This window comes from Arthrobotrys flagrans, assembly GCF_004000055.1.
Source record: "Arthrobotrys flagrans strain CBS H-5679 chromosome Unknown unitig_9, whole genome shotgun sequence".
In the NCBI taxonomy this organism is placed as follows: domain Eukaryota; kingdom Fungi; phylum Ascomycota; class Orbiliomycetes; order Orbiliales; family Orbiliaceae; genus Arthrobotrys; species Arthrobotrys flagrans.
Window position 1 is genome coordinate 1840840 of NW_027137551.1, and position 18241 is coordinate 1859080.

At 45.4% G+C, this 18241-nt stretch overlaps 3 protein-coding genes across 3 annotated transcripts; 2 read left to right on the forward strand and 1 right to left on the reverse strand.

The window, feature by feature from the left end:
* Window positions 1–953: 953 nt before the first annotated feature.
* DFL_005891 (uncharacterized protein) lies at window positions 954–2199 on the reverse strand (the record flags this gene model as incomplete). The annotated part of the gene is made up of 2 exons (XM_067635217.1): window positions 954–1901; window positions 1966–2199. The coding sequence occupies 2 exons, from the start codon at window positions 2197–2199 to the stop codon at window positions 954–956; spliced, it is 1182 nt and encodes a 393-aa protein (XP_067489669.1).
* Window positions 2200–11306: 9107 nt separating this feature from the next.
* On the forward strand, window positions 11307–12446 carry DFL_005892 (uncharacterized protein; the record flags this gene model as incomplete). The annotated part of the gene is made up of 1 exon (XM_067635218.1): window positions 11307–12446. One exon carries the CDS (start codon window positions 11307–11309, stop codon window positions 12444–12446), a length of 1140 nt encoding a protein of 379 aa, XP_067489670.1.
* Window positions 12447–17432: 4986 nt separating this feature from the next.
* On the forward strand, window positions 17433–18177 carry DFL_005893 (uncharacterized protein; the record flags this gene model as incomplete). Its single annotated transcript, XM_067635219.1, has 6 exons — window positions 17433–17498; window positions 17589–17684; window positions 17765–17833; window positions 17894–17914; window positions 17986–18056; window positions 18132–18177. The coding sequence occupies 6 exons, from the start codon at window positions 17433–17435 to the stop codon at window positions 18175–18177; spliced, it is 369 nt and encodes a 122-aa protein (XP_067489671.1).
* Window positions 18178–18241: the final 64 nt, after the last annotated feature.

Sequence of the window (18241 nt, forward strand, 5' to 3'; positions counted from 1 at the left end):
CGGCTTCGAACTATTTAGGCATTTGTGAATTGATACCTTCAATTACATGATGTCACATGGTTCGCCGTTGCCCGCTCTCTAGGCAGATTGGCATGTAACGTTTATTTCCGAAAATTTCAATATAATATTGATGATACGACACTGCACTGCCGTCTTTTCGATTTATAATCATCGATCCATAGGATCGAAAAGGTGAGAGGAGTAAGATGGCTCGAGCCGTCAGTGCGATAATTACAAATATTATATGTGTGTATGTATGTCGAAAGTATGTATGTACAGTGAAGAAGCCAGAGGCCGGTCTGCCACCAAGTAGCAAACAATTAACAACATCATCATTAGCTCGTTATAAAAGCGGACAAGTTTCCGCCCCCTGATGAAACATATGTGAAAGGTTATTCAGGTACCATAATCATGCCTACCCTCCCAACATACAAGCTCGGCACCGATCACGGAATATCCAAACTAGGCACTCCAGCCAGTGGTATCCATATAAAATAAAGTAGACAGCAATTGTTGGGGTTCGTAGCAGCCGCCGAAAAAATATTTTTATCCGAATATTAATCTCAAAGCCTCTCAAATATACAGGAATCCCCAGGGCTCCGAAACCAACATCGAAGGAAACAGGGAAACAGTGTTGGAATTCGGTTGCTGCAAAAGCCACGTTGCTCGGAGTAGATGTATTTGAAGAGCTACGTAGTATATTGCATTCGATCAGTGCTTCTTCGGAATCGATATGCATAAGAGATCCTGCCGTAGAACGCTCGAAAAAATTTCGATGTCGGATCGATGCAGCTTCACACGTGGCCAATTCCCCTCAACCCAGGTCCCTGCAAAAATCCAACACGTCTAACATTTTAAAAATTCTTGAGAGGTTTTAGATTTCGATAAACCCTGAAATCATAAAGAGAAGAATATTAGAGGTTGATCCAAGAAGAGCCTTTTCCGTGACTTTTCTAAACATGTTGGATCCTACCCCGAGAATCCTGGCAATACGACCTGTTAGGAGTTTCAAAGTCACTGTACATGCCAGCGTTTCTCCTCGAGTCGGCAAGTTCCTGTTTCGTTGACCCAAACACCAAATGCAGTCTGCCAAGGTGTATCGAGAAAGCTGCTTTTTGCTGCTTTTTCTTCCTTTGGCCTTGGTTCTGTTCAATTTGGTGTTGTTGATGAAAATTCTGGCTGTCAGGCTGCAGCTGTCTGAATGATATTCTGGAATGTCCGGTATTGGGTCGATAGTCCTTTCCCCATGATACCGTAGTATGCGCCGATTGAGCGGGGCTGTTATGTAAATATGTCTGTGAAGCTCCATGTCCTACCATAGAAGGTTTCCGCTCAGACCGCAAACTAGTGCTTCTCAGTTCGGGTTGGTTACTCGAAGGATTGTGTCTCCTCGATTTGCTAAATGGAGCAGATGATTCTGATCTGTATATTTTCCTTTCTACGGACTTCGGACACGGTAAAAGAGGTAGTGGCTTTTCAAGAAGTGAAACCGGTGAAAGTTGGCCAACCGGGGAATCAAGTCGGCGCCTTGAAGTATCCTCTAATTCGTAAACCATGGTATGATTCGAAAGTCTTGTATGAGGTCCAAAAAATTCCGCCTGAGACTGGGTTTCCATTGGCTGAAATTCAATGGCAAGACCGGCATTCCGTTCTTGAAACGACGGGAGAAAAAATAATTGCCCGTTATCAGGCGTCAAGGGGGAAATATCGCTAATACTAGAAGAGGGATTTGACCACGGCGAGTTGGACGCCGAGCTAACCTTCGATGCATCAGAATTTGCATATGGAAACGGCCGCTGACTACGCCGCTCAGATCGAGCCGATCGGATGGGCAGAGGGGGCGGAGGCCGTGGAACAGTTTCCAACGTCCGTCTCAAATTTGGCGTAGACTTAGACGCTATCTATGGCGTCGAAATTAAGTTAGTCTGGTGGGGTTTACAAATGATTAGAATTTGGGATACCCACTAGGTTTCCGCTAGGAGACCGACGTTCCCCGTGTTTCTGGGAGGACTTGGTTCGCTCCTTTATTGTTATTTCCAATCTATCATATGGTGTCGTTCGGTATTCCGGATTCGATATTGATGAAACTATCTCCTTGCTCCTATATCGAGGGCTAGGCAGAGTACTAGTTGGATAACTAGTTTCGATCTCATAGCGACCAGGAGCTGGGCTGGTTGGGATTATTAACCGGAGCTCCATGGTATAGTCCACCTAGCCGAACGTATTGCTAGTTCGAATTCTATAACTCTTATCCAGAAATCTTTCAAATTTCGAATTTCGTAGTTTTGATTATCCAGATTAATATATTCATATATTAAGGAAGGATCCTAGGATACCGAGACAATCGATAAATTGGTCCTAGATAACCGAAGTAACTATTGCAGAATCCTGGCTGCGTCCACTGCGAATCTAGCTGATGTTTGAGTCGCTTTTCCCAAGGCCCTGACGTCAACAATTCGATACTCGATATACCAAACGTACTCGAAACTTCAGATGTCCTGAGGTGTGGTTGCAATTGTGGTTGTGTTGGGCTGTTACATAGAAACTCTTTCCCAAATAAAGAACGTCAGGGAACCGTTAACCCCAAATCCTGTTGAAACGACAATAGAAAAGATACAGGCCGATTGTAGGTTTATAAGGATTTTAACATATTTGAATGAGAGCTTACATCCGTTTGTTTACCCTTCGTATACGCCACATCCTAAAGGAATGATACGGTTGACGTCTCAAATTGGCGCTTATGCGGACCAAATGCAACAAAAGGCGCTGTGGAGTGGGATTTCAAGCGCTGCTGGCCATATCCGCCAATAAACTCTACGCACCAAGGAGCCCTTCCAAGATTTGCATGAATATACATAGGGTCTCATTCATGCATTGGTATACGAGATCAGGCTTACTACATACGAGTAGGATCAACAGACATAGGCCTTGCAAATTTAGCATACGTTCGAAGGTCTACTGAGGTACACCGCTGCTTGGTACGGATGGTGGTATATTACATTAGGTAACCAGCATGTTGACTCCACGCTCATGTGCGTTGTGGGTGTCCCTGATTGCATCAGCATCAATCTGTGGTAACGGTCTCTCCGCCTGCCTAAAAAAAAAAACACTTCGTACCTTGCGACATCCCAACGCTCAACCCTGTTATCTCGCTCAATATCTCCATGATAGATTGGGAAATATAAACCAATAACGTTATCGATTCCCCTGAGGCACGTTTTTTTCATGTCATCGACCAAGGATGTTTATTCATTCATCATTTGCTTGATGAGGCAAGTGGGAAGTGGCTTTGCCCCGAGGCTGCCTCCCATGTGAGGGAATGGCGGGAAAATACGGCGACTGATGGAGACATGGGAAGGGCTTGCATGGGGGTGCCAGATAGATAGCGATTTGTCAATCTTTTTCGGGGAACGTCTTTTCGAAAAGCCCTATCACGTATTGGGGTATCACGATCTAGGTAGAGGTACATACGAAGGCCCGCCGTCCAGACATCCACTGCCCTGGAACCGCGGCATGCTGAGCGCAAAAATGACGAACCGTCGACGTGTTTGATTTTGAGGGCTAATTTTAGGGTGGTGGAATACTTTTAGACCCCAAGAACTTCGTTCATTTTATACTAAAGTCGCATGAGCTCGTACATGCAATGCAGATGTTTAGACTAGGGATGTCGGACGGGAGATACAGAGGAAACTTCCAATATGCTCCGTTCGCTAGTTTTTGCAGATCGCTCAACTGCCCTGTCCCCACTCCAAGGCGTATGTTTACTCTGTTCTGGTTTATGAGAAATGCGTTTTTCGGTGTTTCCCGGAGATTCGAATTTTACAAATTTCCATTTTTTCAAATGTAGGAACCTAGAATTTAAAACATGACTCTGATCGGATATTATGTAGATGTACTTCGTACGTATGCGCGTATGTACTCATGCATCTGAACACGAGAAGGTCGTACTGAGATGTTTCTTCCGATACATGTAACGTCAAGACTGCACTTGCGAACAGTGGCCTCTATGGACATGCATCTGTATGTCCGATAACCAAGACACAGGAGCCGCTAGAGGTGATCTTAGCCGGAAACCTCGATATATAGTGGCGATCACATCCTAAAAACCTAGACATTGCAGGAGGTCTCCAGGTTTCTGGAAATGGTACTGATCAGATGTCTCTCAGAGTCTGCCGGGCACAACAAGTTTCTCTTGGGACCAATGAGGGCGAGGATGTGACATTGTACCATACCGACAAACCATAACTACGGCTAAGTCAACGGATAAGATTTGACAGCTTGCCCAGATTTCGTACGGTAGTTGCTTAGTCGAATGGCCCAGGCCACAAAAAAAAAAAAAGCTCTATGGAAATCCTTATGGCAAAATTGGCGAGTGCCTATAGCACACCACAAATATGAACTTATTCTCCTACATATAATAGTATGAGCGCTTTAGAAATCTCCAATAGGCATATATTCCGGATGTATGTATTCCGCCCCATAAGAAAGCAGATAGTCGGTTAATTGCGAACGAATTAACTGCACCTGCCTCAAACACGACCTGTCACACTAGCCCAACCGACTTATAATGGCTTGATGATAATGGATGACACCTCCCCGGAAACCAAATCCATCCGCTCGTGGTGGTGGGATCGGATCCACGAGAGACAGACAAATCCCCTTTTTCCCTTCCGTCCTTCTATCGCGACGAGCATAGGTGCGGGAAATAAGCCTCCCCTTTTTTGTTTAAACAGTTTTCAGTAAGCGAGAACGCAATTCTCCGAATGCAATCCTCGTGTCGAAAAGGCACACCCTTCAAAAGTGTGGTCTTGTATCTCCACAAACAGGTTTGTCACTGCAATCTAGCATCGGTATGTTGACACTTAGGTTTGTGTCGTCTGTCGAAGGCTTCCACATTCCGTTAAAAGGAACGCCGAGCATATCCTGTAAGCCTCTCATCGAGTAGAAACAGGCGACTCGGGCTTAGGCAGCCACACTTTTCTTGGGCCGAAGGTGGATCTCTGGCTTTTGGCTTTACACGATCTCTTCCTTTTCTTCATTGCCACAGGTTGAGGGTTCACGAAAGGACGACCAGAATCAGGGTTCAATCCATGGTATGCACATGGCCCATGTGAGAGGGGCACTCTATCCTTGTCTCTCGCAGCCGGTGGGTTCAATTCTGTAGACAAGAGCCACTTAGACCAATAAGCAGGTGTGGGGAGTAGGGAAAAGCGAATATACGCCGGTCTCTTTTGATCGCATGCACATCTGCATATCGACAGAGTTGGGAAATATTTGCTTTGTGCGATGTGTATATCATGCCATCTTGTGAAGCTAGGTTGCTAGTTACGTCTCCAGGTTGCGATACGAGGTGCACCTCAAGGATTAAATGCCCCGAGAATATTCGAACGTGGTTGCTAATTAGGATGGTTTGTTTTGTCGAAACAAACCAGGTATTCGAATGTATATGCTTCCGTGCAGCCGAAAGACAATGATATTTTCCGCCATAAGCACGTTTTCGGGCAAGCCTGTCAGAAGACAAGCTCTTTACATTAATTCGACCTTAACTTCCCACCTGAAAGCCTCAACTTCGTGCCGACGGAAAGCTCTTCGAATCATGCTGTATTATTCCGTATAGTCAACTATTCCTCCTTTCGTCACACACGGCACGATACTCTGAATTTATGTAACTCTGATCGTTTGCAGAAAGTACCACTGACACGCGGTTTTTACCACGAGGCGATGGTCCTTAATAAATATTGGAGCAATTCGGAGAAAATTTGCGGAAAAATCAAGCCCGCCACGTTTCTATTGGGTTCCTCTTAACGGGGTAATATAGGAATGCAAAAAGGTGGTTCACCCGATAACAATTAACAGCTCGGCTCGCGGTCCCGAACGAGGGAAAGCACGATAATCTGCTATCCAGAGCCTGTTTGCAAGGTTAACCTTGTTTCAAGCCCAAAATTCAAAAACAGAGGACGGCACAGACTGTGTCTTAGATGGAAAGAGAAGTCCAATGAAAAGGCTTCTAAAATGGCCACACATACGGTACACTAGGCGGACCCACTTTACGTCACAGGGCTTCGGGGATGTTGAAATTGAAGGGAGCTTGAAAGTTTGGGAGCGTTGAAACACAAATTTATAGGGAACGGGGCCGTCGCGCTCGGATTCCAATGGAAGAAACCCTTGGTTCCTGGAATCTAAGCGCCCCGATCGGCTCTTTTTCTCGTGGCTGCGGCTTAACACGTTCTCAGGAACAGAGAGGATGTTCCCACATGGCAGGCCGCCCAAGATCAGACGACAAACTCGAGAGATACAAACATCCCAATGCAACATGCTCAGTTGGAAAATGTCTGCAGGATTGCACACTGCATAGTGTGTAGCGAGAACATGCTTGTCCAATTCCTCCACAAACGCTTACAGACTTCGTCTAATTGGACGGTGACGGCTAAAATGTCTCACCCAAACAGATCAGAGAGATAGATATGTTGATAGCGAAGGTGCGGGATTTGATCTGCAATGCGTGTTATCGAGGTTTCGGTATCGAAGTTGAGCGGGGAGGAATAAGTTTGTATCATGTAACACGGAAAGGGCGCTTTGGAAACCACTGGTTAATATGGCTACAATCAATTGCGGTTTAATTCGTCTGATAGTCGCTGTCCGCGTTTGAGAAAAATTGGAGGCTACAACAAGCGAAAGTGTCCATCCGGAGTACCCCGTGGAGAGACAGCTACAGAGAAACTTTCAATGTCGGAAAACGTAGAGTGGAAGGTCCTTGCGCATCTGGCAGATTTCGGCTGCTTGGACTTGATTGAACTGAACCCTACGAAATCATAGCATGAGGGTGGTGATATTGAATTGCGGGGGTAAGCCATTCTCGCCCAGGACAAGGGTTTCTGGATTCCCAGAATCTGCACGGCACGCTCCACAACGTTTACCGTACCAAACTTTGCTTGTCGCCAGGGTGAACAAAATAAGATTTTGTGAAGGGCGAAAGTTTACAGCCTCAAGGACCATTTCTTATTTGCGTGCACACATGGAAAATGAGGGACACACATGTATCACCACCCTCAAGGGTCATGATATTTCCGATATACATTACGCGCAATATTGCAAGTTTCAAGGAAGCCGGGCCCAATGGTGGCTGACAGGGAGGAACACCTAGATCCTGCCCTGATCTTGAATAGAGATATGAAATCTTACGGTTCAATGTAGCGGCAAGATCGGTGCCGAGGGCCATTTAACCTAAAAAATACGAATTTGACTGGACTCGTAATGCTTCAAACACTTTCTAGTTTCTGGAAAAACCGAGGTACTATATGAAAAGGAAGGTACTGGCTGTGTCAGCGCGCCACAGTTTAGACAAGATTCTGAACAAACTTGGCAAGCGTGTTTGCATCCCAGGTCAGTGAAATCTTAGATCCTAGTTCCTAGCCAAATGCGTGGCCGTTCAAAGATTAGAGCCCGATCGGCTAAGGAAGCATTGAGAAACGTCCCAAATGATCTTCTGCATTTGGCCCGGCCGACCACTTCACCGTGCCCCAGGCTCTGATCCCAGTGGTCTGGATAATGGGACAGCCCTCGGAGTTAAGCAGTACGTAATTGCATCTAGTCGATGACAGTTCCCGTCGATGCCTTGATCTTTCCGAGACTTTGTTTTTTCCGAGGCGGTAGACAAGAATTTTCTCAGGGAAAACCTGCAAATGCTATTCACACCATCTTGCATTCCTTCGCAATTATTTCGATCGCCATGCGAGAGAGGGGAACGATTGGCGAACGAAGGCTCGCCATGCAGCCACGGAACATGTTCGAAGCACTCTCGTGCGTCAGAATGGTGGATCCTGTTGTGCACGCCAGAACAAAAGGAAAGAAAATGCGCATATACTTATGCTGTGCACAGTAGAGAAATCCCCGGTGCCGATCATTACTTCCAAGATTCCCCATGGCCCGCCGCCGCACGATTTTGGCGCCAGCCGGCAGTTAGAGACATTTCGCACCAACCCGTCTAGCTTTGCTGAGGCCCAGACGCAGTAAGCAGGTCCCTAACTTTGGCTGCTAGAATCTAGCCACGCGCACGCCCCGAGGATTGCAAAAAGTGTTCCTGAAAATACTAACTTCTCACTATAATATTGAAAATAAATAATATTTTAATCGCAAGGAAAATTTTTGTCACGTTTCTTTTCCATTATAATTAATTTTGCCGTGGAGTAACAAGGTTTCAGGGCTATGCGAGCTTGATAGTTTCAGAGGTCGTATGGGGAGACGTACCTGCAATTTATTGATTCGAATTGTGGCTTTCCTTCCACAAACCAAGATTTTGGAGGCTGAACGGAGGGCAAAGTCAAGATGCTTCGCACGAAATAAGTCCAACCTTAATTGACGAGCCCATATTGAACAAGGACAGCATTTCCCCTAGGACCATCTGGTCTTTTGCGCGTGGATCACGGAGCGGAGGGGGAAAAACAAATCATCTCTGACAGTCCCACTCCCGCTGCATTGTAAACTAGCGAATTAGGCATGTGTGCACAGAGATTTGGAGATTCCAAATACGTTTGTCGCAAAAGTCAATCGATATTTGGACCCGATAGAGGGGCAAGGCGCGAGAGCTGGCGCATTTCAGCCAACGTCTCGGCGCTCCCCTTTAACAATTGCAATTCAATCGGAAACGACAATTGATCAACTTGCAAATTGTAGACCAGACCGTTGAAGAGAGACCCATGGTTTTCCTGCCGCATTCCTTTATTTGATACCTGTTCAGGAAAGAGATCCGAGAGTTAATCGGACATGGAGTCGGCCTGGGAAAGATCCAACGTGTTATGCTCGTTATTGAATTGACAGGATAAAGGGGGAATCGAACGTTGGATGGCTATGGGAATATATGCCAGGAATGCTATGGATAACTCTAATTCTCTAGTCCAAAAGGATATATCGTAGAATTGATTACTCTCTCGCAATGGGAAGAGAATGTTGTTCGGGATACCCTGGAGCTTAGATGCACCCGCTTATGCATCTTCACTTGCTCACTTGCTCACGCCATATCACTCCTGAAATCTCCCACACTAGTGCCTTTGAACGGTAACCCGAAAACGAGATGGCCGAATAACCCATGGCCAAATGACCACCTGGAAAGACCTGTTTCATGGGAGCCCGATGGTAACGGACTAAAAGACTGGTACATGTACCTGTACCTCCCCTTACAACTTTGCCGAGAAATTGCTTCTGTTCGCCTACCACACCCGTCCGCCAATCTCCCCGCAGCCAGCACAAGCAATATAGCAGCACTATCTCTAAATTCAATTATAATGTCGTCTCATTCGTTGCAGGAAACTATTTCTCGTCCTGAAGCCTATTCGAAGGTCCTTTTCTTTTCTTGAAAGCTTTTTAGGGCAACTCAACATCAGACCTCCTCAAGCATCCAGCAGCTGCTCGATATCCGACCTTGTGACATACATATACATATATTGAACCCACCTTGGAGAACCCGACTGCTCCTTGGTTACCGAAAACCGTTTTCTTGGGGCCCATGCTCTTGAACTTGTCAATTTGTGTTCCTGCGAATCTCACCTAGGCAAGCTAACCCGGAGGAAGTCTACCACCAATAGTCTTTCCATTGGGTACATACCTCAAGGACACCACCTCGAAAAACCTTTTATTTTTTCATCTTATTTTATTTTATTGTTTTGGAATACTCGACCTATTCTCTGTCTGGTTCGACTTATACATCCGAAGCTGAGGCAAAAAACCGAAGAAACGTTGACTATTGGACTTTAACCGTTCGCAGATAAAAACTAATGTGTCGTTTTGGTACCTCGACAGAAAAAAGTTGGACAACTTGATAGTTATTAGGACCTCGTTTCCCTCTCTCTCTCTCTCTCTCTTTCGCCTCCCTGGTACTGCAGTAGACATTCATTGAGTTGCGGAGCCCGTCTGCTAGTGGTGGATAAGTTTTTTTTTTTTTTTCCGTGAAGCACATCGTACTGCGTAACTCGAAAACCAGAACAAATCTTGTGGGAACGATTTCAGAAAACCGATTTCAAAAGGATATATTTGTCGTTGGCTGAGTCCAATATCAAGCAAGAAAATATTTGCCAGATGCACCCATCCGCCGGTAGCGTCGTATCGCCATTACTGTCGCCCCCTTCGTCTGAGTACAATTCTTCGTTGAAAAATTCAGGCTCAGACTGTCTAAAGGAGAGGCAGGAAGCGTACAAAACTGGTGCACTAAACTATCCTCTCTCGCCAATGTCCAATTCGACCCCGCCTTTGCCATATCGATCAAGTTATCCCTCAGCTTCGACACCGAATGGCATTGCAAGATCACCAAATTCAGACCACTATGCCACCCAACAGGCGCCGGCGACTGGTTCTAGCTCAAGGCTTACTCTATCAACAGATACAGTAGCGACAGCAAGAATAACGAGTCCGACAAGTGATCCAAATGCTCTTCTGCCTGTGACACCGTCGGGGTATCGGCCTCGTCTTGAGTTTTCGTCCCCAACATCACAGCGCCCCGAAAGCCAATCATCCTATTTTTCTTCTCATCAATCCCCTCGACAGCAACCTTTCTCTCCACCACAGCAACCCCCTAGAAGGGCTAAGGCACATGTCCCATCTGCATGTGTGAATTGTAAAAACGCCCATCTAGCTTGTGATGGTAAGTTGTACATCCACATCTAGTCCCCTTTTCCGTTTCGCAGACTCGGTTCCGTGTAGGAGGGGCATGGTTCACCGAAGCACAAACAACTTCAACAAGTCAAAAGCCTCTCCACTTTCCCCGCATACTCAAGCATCCAATATGTAAAAGTACTCCATCAGAGCTTTATATTATAGTTATAGTGATGGTCATCTGCGACATCCTGCGTTGGGAATGTTGGCTTTTAAAAAGCGTGGCTCTTGGTGGCTGCTTTTCAAGTTAAATTGCTAATTTGACGACCCAAAATTAGTTCAACGGCCTTGCCCACGCTGTGTATCAACGGGAAAGCAAGTAAGTTACCTTCATAAAAGACTGATAAGGGACTATGAATCCCTTCCGTCACCCAAATTATTTTACTGACCTCTCTGTGTTGCAGGACTCGTGCGTTGACGTTGAGCACAAGAAGAGAGGTCGCCCGCGTTTAAGGGATGTGCGGCACAGTTTTGAAGTGGCTAGGGCGATTGACTCGCGGTCTGGGTTGAACCTTGGAGGCGGGCTGCCCTCCCCCGGATCGTTGAATGGTAGAGGAATGCGCTTACCCGGTCCCGACAGAGTGGGACGGACTTCTATCTCGTCTAGGACCGCACCATACGTCCTATCTGATCCCGCGAGGCAAGACTATTCCTCGCGGTCAATGTTCACTGAGCCGCTGCATATACCCCGTGGGCAGTCTTTCGAAGCCAATCAGTACATCCCTCCCACCGCGTTCCTTACGACAGATTTAGTAGTGGCTAGTTCGACCGGGGGATTCCAAGATCTTTTGGGTTTTGCGGCTCACGATTTGAATTTGAGGAGGACAGTATACGACCTTGCTACCGACTCTCCAACTGATCTCAAGAATTTGGACCGTGTACTACGTTGCATCAAGGCAATAATACAGCAGGAAGACCCCCATTATAGAACTCCTCCCTCCCAAGATGTCTACAACGTTTTACAGAGGTCGAGTTCAGTGGACTTACGGGCAGGTTTACGGGGAGGCCCTGTCATAGAAGAATATTTCGACTTTCGTAGATCCGACTCCGCTGTGATCAAGGGGTTCGCAAGGTTCTACCTAAGTAGGGCCAGCGTTTACTTTGTGGCGATGGAAGTAGCCGTTGTGAGGAACCGCTCATTCACCGGGCCGTCGACAACTAGGGCACCCGAGACACCGATATTTCCTCAGATACCGCACCGGGGTTCTGCGGATAGCATTCTTCCCCAGAGACTTCAGCGCAATAGATCTTTCTCCTCGCCGCACTTCCCGCCTCAAAATCCGAAAATTCCTCAAAACCCAACTGGACAACCACAGATATCAGCTCCAGCACAACCGCCTACTTCTCGACCAATAGGTGTGCTAGTAGCTCCTGTCTTACCTTCATCATCAACATACCCACCCCCAGCCGCTCAGACTCACAGACGAGATAATTCGATCGAAACATTACAAAACCAACCGTCACACGGACCTGGTTCTATATCTTCCCTCCACCAATATTCCATGTCGTCCTCATATACCTCGTCAATCGATACTCGAAATAGCCCGGCTTCTATTTTGTCCCCTGGTGTCGGGCCGATGTATGCATCTCCTACCGAATTGACGCCCCGAACCGAACATATCCAGTTACCACCACTTCGTGGTCTCCCGACGGTTGCAAATCCACAGAGAGACCATGAACCTCGGGGTCCCGGAATTCAAGCCAGTCCAATTGAAAGAGATACGCGAAGAGACAGCGGTTCTGGCCCCGAAGCTGCAATTCCCAGGCGTGGCAAAATTGGACTCAAAGAAATCATGGAATAAATTCCACAAACCGAAGAATGAATAAGAGATCACAAAAGTATATCTCTTGCAACCGACCCTAGGCATTCCCACAAACTCGCCAAACTCACCGTTTTCTACTAACTATTTGTACATTTATGATTTCTCATTGTTTTCCCAAACTTTTTTCCGCTATCGGATTTGTCGATATGCGATTTTCTTTTATTGTCCATATTGCGCTTTGTTTCAAGATATCCTGGAATTGTGTCGCTTGTTTGGGGTTCAGAAAAAGGCGTTCTGGGGTTTTCAATGATATTTTCTGGGATCAACTTTAATGTTTTTTCCTCTTCTGCGCATCTACTTGTTCCAAATTCGGCGTGCATTCTGATATACGGTGTCGAAGGTGATAAGGGGTAGTGTCTAGCTTGACGCTTTCTATTTTTTATTTTGCTATCCATTTCGTTGCAAGTTGTCGGATCCAGTCGTCGAACATGTTAACATTGTCGATATAATCCTTCCCCCTTTCATAGAATGGGAATACCCATTCAACTCCCACTTAACTTATTCTTTGTCCAAAATTCAATCCTGAAGATTGTAAAGTTATAGAAAAGAAAGAAAAGAAAAGAAAAGAAAAGAAAAGAAAAGAAAAGCTCTCCAAAAACAAGAAAAATTTTCGTTCCAAGTTCTTTATATCTTTCATGTCAGATAGTCTGCAAAACCAAAATGAAAAAGCTCACCTTCCTCACTCTAGACTCCGGCCTATTCGGAAAGAATGTGACACAGAACCAGTCGGAATGTTTTCATGGAGCCACACCACAGTTCAGGAATCTAAGCCTGTGCCGTTTTCCGATTGTGATATAAATTGCGTTGTGGTGTTGAAAGTGTTGAAGATGGAAAAGAACAGGTCGAGGGAAAACTTTTCCAAGTCTCAACCGGAAAACTTTTGAATCCCAACCAGTAGAAACCAATTCTTGGAAAAATCAAAAGCCTCACAGATAGGAAAATTCCGTAGACTTTATACTGTAAATTCCCCCGATATCTGAGGCTTTTTCAGGGGTATTATACCTACGAGCTCTTGAAATATCGAGCGGGCCTGGGCACACTGCAAGGAACCGGACGGTATCACTATCGAGACATGTCGATACGGTTTAACCAAAAAGGCACACCCTTTTGCGACTCTCCCATGGGAAACTGGAGAAACATGCTGCGAGATTGCCTAGCGTCGTGCGTGAAGTGTCGGGCCACTATGTGATTCTAGCCAATGATTGGTTGAGGGACCGCCTCCAGCTAACCACTTTCTCCCCGCCCACTCAATAAATTCTCCGAAAAGCAAGGGCAGCCAGCACACAAATGGGCCTGAGAGTGGGCTGGAAAAACAAAAAAGATCCAACACTTGATTCCACCTGGGATCCTGTGGATTGCGAAAGGGTGTACTCCGTCGGAAATTGAAACGTAAAGTGACAACGACCTGTCGTGATAAAGGGGAAAGGTATTCCTAGTAATTAAAAATTTAAAATCCGAATGTCGTAGAACCTCGTATTTTTAATGGGTGACAGGTGGGCTATGCTAGTTTTATCAGCGTATTAGGAAATCGATTTCGGATTCGCAAAAAGGAAGACTCGCGAAAAAGCGGTGTGACGAGAGAGGCGCTGCAATATTTATACAAAATTCAAGAGAAGGTCCATTTAAAAGTTTTGCAGCCTGGTCACATAGCTCAAGAACCCTGTTCCTAGTTTCCCGGCTTAATTAAATGAGGCCTTTGGAAGGCTGCAGGTTGAGCACCATCGTCGCCTTGGAACCTCGTTACCTTTCCGCCAGGGATACTCCTTGCGATCGCCATCTTCAAATGTTATGAGGATTGGTTACCTAGGCTCTTTAGCTATCTATCTTCTCAATGGCTAGTTAGGAAACCAACCGTAATTTCTTGGGGACGAAAGAGTCGCTGTGCTGCCGAAAAGAGGGGACCTCTAAGTCTCTTATCATTAATTTTATCTGACATGATAGAAACCCTGAGCGAACACTCACATACATATACTGCTAGGTTGGATGGCTCAGACATGGCCCGATTGGGTCCGCGGTAGTACCCTCGGGTGAACATCCCGTCGACATAGGCACTATGCATGCAAGATCTGTAGCCTTTCTTTCGCTAGCAGGCAACCCCCAAGCTGCAGCTGTACTTTAGCTCTGCAACCCCCCGGTATGCATAGATGCCTGCCGATAGACCACGGGTAATACTGGACGGGAGGGTTGCAGAGATATCCCAGTCAACAGGTGATATCTCGTAGCGAAGGTTCCCTTGTCCCCGCCCCGACTCACCGTTCGATTCGAGGACCTTTTCCCATACCACTTCTCCTGATTTCCAGCGTAACCTTCACTTGTCCGCTAGCAATCGCGACTACCTGCGATTTAGTATTTACGATGGTATGAAAAGAGCTTACTCAACGGTGTGTAATACCTATGAGCTATGACCCTGTCGTGTTGATGTTGTGGTTATCATGAAACTCGTCTTCTTCTGAAGCAAAATGGGTGAAGCTCGGCTACGAAACCTGATACAATTAAATTGCGTATCGCAGCCCCGCTACCACCAGATTCGGAATCGCCTGTGTGAAATTAAAGTTTCTGGGCAATGGAATTGCATGCAATTTATCTGACGGAAAATAGTTCCTATTTGGGAGTCACGGGCTTCGTGCGCTCGATCGGTTTCATTTCGTTGATAGCCGTGATAATAATATATCCGGTAGGATTATCTGACGGTTCTGAAGTTCGTAGTGGAAGACGACATCTTTGCGCATAAGTAGAACCTATATTATAACAACTCTTTCGTATCCTCATCTTACTCACAGTTAGACAATTTGGCAGCCAAGTTACTGGTAAATTATCTTCAATTTGACAAAGAATCATGTCAGCTGGGATGCCCGTCGAAATCATACTTGAATTCTTATCAATCTTATCACTTATGAAACTTGGACAGATCTCACAATTCATACCGTTTTCGATACGTATCGACGTCGCACATATATTAACAACGAGCACTCTGCAAATACGTCGTTAATTAGTCGATATCAGCTGACCAGGCGCATTGCCTATATATTTCCTTTTCGAAATTTCACCGAAATACCCACTACGGTGACATTTTACGCCTGTATAAAGCATACCCTGTTCAATATGTAATATCTACTGATCCAAGCTCTCAAACGCAATAGTAACCTCTAGATATCATACAGCATCATGCGCAGCTCTCAGACCTCAGACTCGGCTACTAAATTTCGCCCATTTGATTGGCTACAACGAGAACAGCTGCCTAGGATAAAATGATCGACATAGCGAAAGTTACACTGTACCTGCACGCCAGACAAATTGACGATACTTCGACAACACTCCACGAAGTGGTTCTAATGCTAACCATAATTGACACGTCAAATTTCCATAACTTGAAGTCCAATACGAGGGCGAACTCTTTGTTGTCGCGAACCATAGAATATTTAAAATTAGACGTTTCCCAACAATTGCCTAGATTTTCACTCTCACGACCTATATCATGATATATACCAAAGGACATGTACACCACTCTAGTACGTTCTGGCTACTTACAAACCACATCCAGTTGGCAGCGGTAGTTTCGGAGATTTAATATTTCTTGTGTGGTTTCGGTGATATGAAGTACTTATAAGAGCTAGAAAACATGTCGACATAGCTCAACTAAATGGTCGCATCTATACTCCGCCTCAAGAACGCCTGGACTCGAGGCTAGCATATATATACGTTAATTAACGTTAATAACCATACATACAGCCAACGCTCGAGAAAACATCATATCCGGCTCTACCCAATTGGTCAATAATACATCTTGATTTCAAAATCTTCCCTTTGGATTCTAGTCCGCCAAAACCTAGAGCAATTCTCGTTCGGGTTCTAGCATATACTTGACTAGAACAACTTCATTGATTGCTGAGTTTTAACGTCCCTCTTTTTTTTGGAGCACCCAAATTTCCTGGGCCGTTATTAAGTACTTACCTGAGAATAAAACCCCGCTTATTATCGATTACGTATTGCATGCAAATGTATTACAAGTGAATGGGTGTATCAGGTGAAGAAAAAGAGGGGAAAAGTCCGTGAGTTAAGATGGTGCTTTACCGTGGCGTAATGATGTAAGCCTGCTGCCGTGAAGCCCTCGTCTCGCCCACCGATCCTACCCCGTTCAGCCTCTAAAACTGTCACAAGCCACAGAACATATAAATTACGTTCTAATATTAATATTGTTTAGAGGGCTGCTAATTAGATGGATCGGTTTCATCGCCGCTATGTTCAATTCCCATATCATAGCAGGTGCATGAATGAGGACAGAACCTAGGCCAGCTATTAGGTTAAATGATTACCTAGAAAGCAGGCCTAGGGTATATTCAGTATTGCTCATAACTGCTGTTAAAACTTGTTCCCAAACCCAACCTATTAGCGTTCTGACTTTAAGTGATAGCCCTACGGGATAGCACATTCTTCCCCTCACAATGGGAATAGGACTTATTCAGTTCATTGTGGGTGCTCAGTTGTCGTGATCCTATCTGTGTACAACTGTAATCAATATTTGTTTCAAAGTCGGATGCGGGCGTATTCTTCGGTTACACAAGACTATTCTTAAGTGCGAGCTCACAGGTAGCTACGTGGTTGACTATCCCGGGCAGGTTGTTTTTAAAGAAAACTGCCTCTGTACCCGATATTTTATTGCGAACTTCTATCTGGTTTCTATCTATATCTACAATTTGTTGTTACGTGTGGTATTCTGCCGACGATGGATTATTAATATCAATAGGCCGTCGGTAAGCGAAGGCACCTAGAACTAGTGCATCACGGTCTGCTTATGAGATGTAACACGAAAATTCCCCCGCCATGCCCCTCCACCGACTTCGGATCCTCCAACCTCGCACTCTCCTCCGCCACCAATTACACAAAATCCCACATCCACTCATCCTACCAATCGCAACCTCTAAACTACCAGTCTGCCCATCCAGAACACTTTCCATAACCACCACAATGTCGTCCCAAAAGATCGCAGTTCGCACGGATAAGGCGCCTCCGCCATTTCCGGTTTATAACCAGGTGGGGCAATTTATAGAAGGTCCCAAAGTATACTGTGGGGGTTCAATTGAAATGCTAAGACGGAGATTTTTTTTTGGTATTCTGTTATAGGCAATTGTCCACGACAAGACCGTTTATGTTTCTGGTCAGTTGGGGATGGACCCCGAGTCCAAGCAACTGTTGGAAGGTCCTATCGCCGTTCGAGCTGTAAGTTATCCATACATTTGCTGATGCCCGAGACCCAAATAAAAAGGGAAGATAGCTAATATAATCTCGTGCGACTAAAGGAACAAGCATTGAAGAACCTCGGAGCTGTTCTTGAAGCCGCTGGCTCGAACATGGACCAAGTTCTCAAGGTTGTTGTATTCTTGGTAGATATGAAAGACTTCACAGAGGTTAACTCTGTTTATGAGAAGTTCTTTGGAGATGTTAAGCCAGTATGTTTTTTTTTTATCTATTCCACTCTATTTTATTTTTGTTTTGGGGTATTATAACTAATTCTATCTAGGCTCGATCCTGCATCGCCGTTCACCAGCTCCCACTCGGAACTGATGTCGAGATTGAGTGTATCGCCCATTTGTAAGTCGGTAGGTTTTCTTTCAATGTATCACGAATGAATTAGGGAGTATATAGCTAATTAGATCCATTGCGAAGGACTAAACCGATAATTACAGATAGGCTACCGAGTCCAAAATTGTAAAAGAGCAAAAAAGGGACAAAAAAAGGAAATACCGAAACTGCCTTTGCAAACCTGCATACGATTG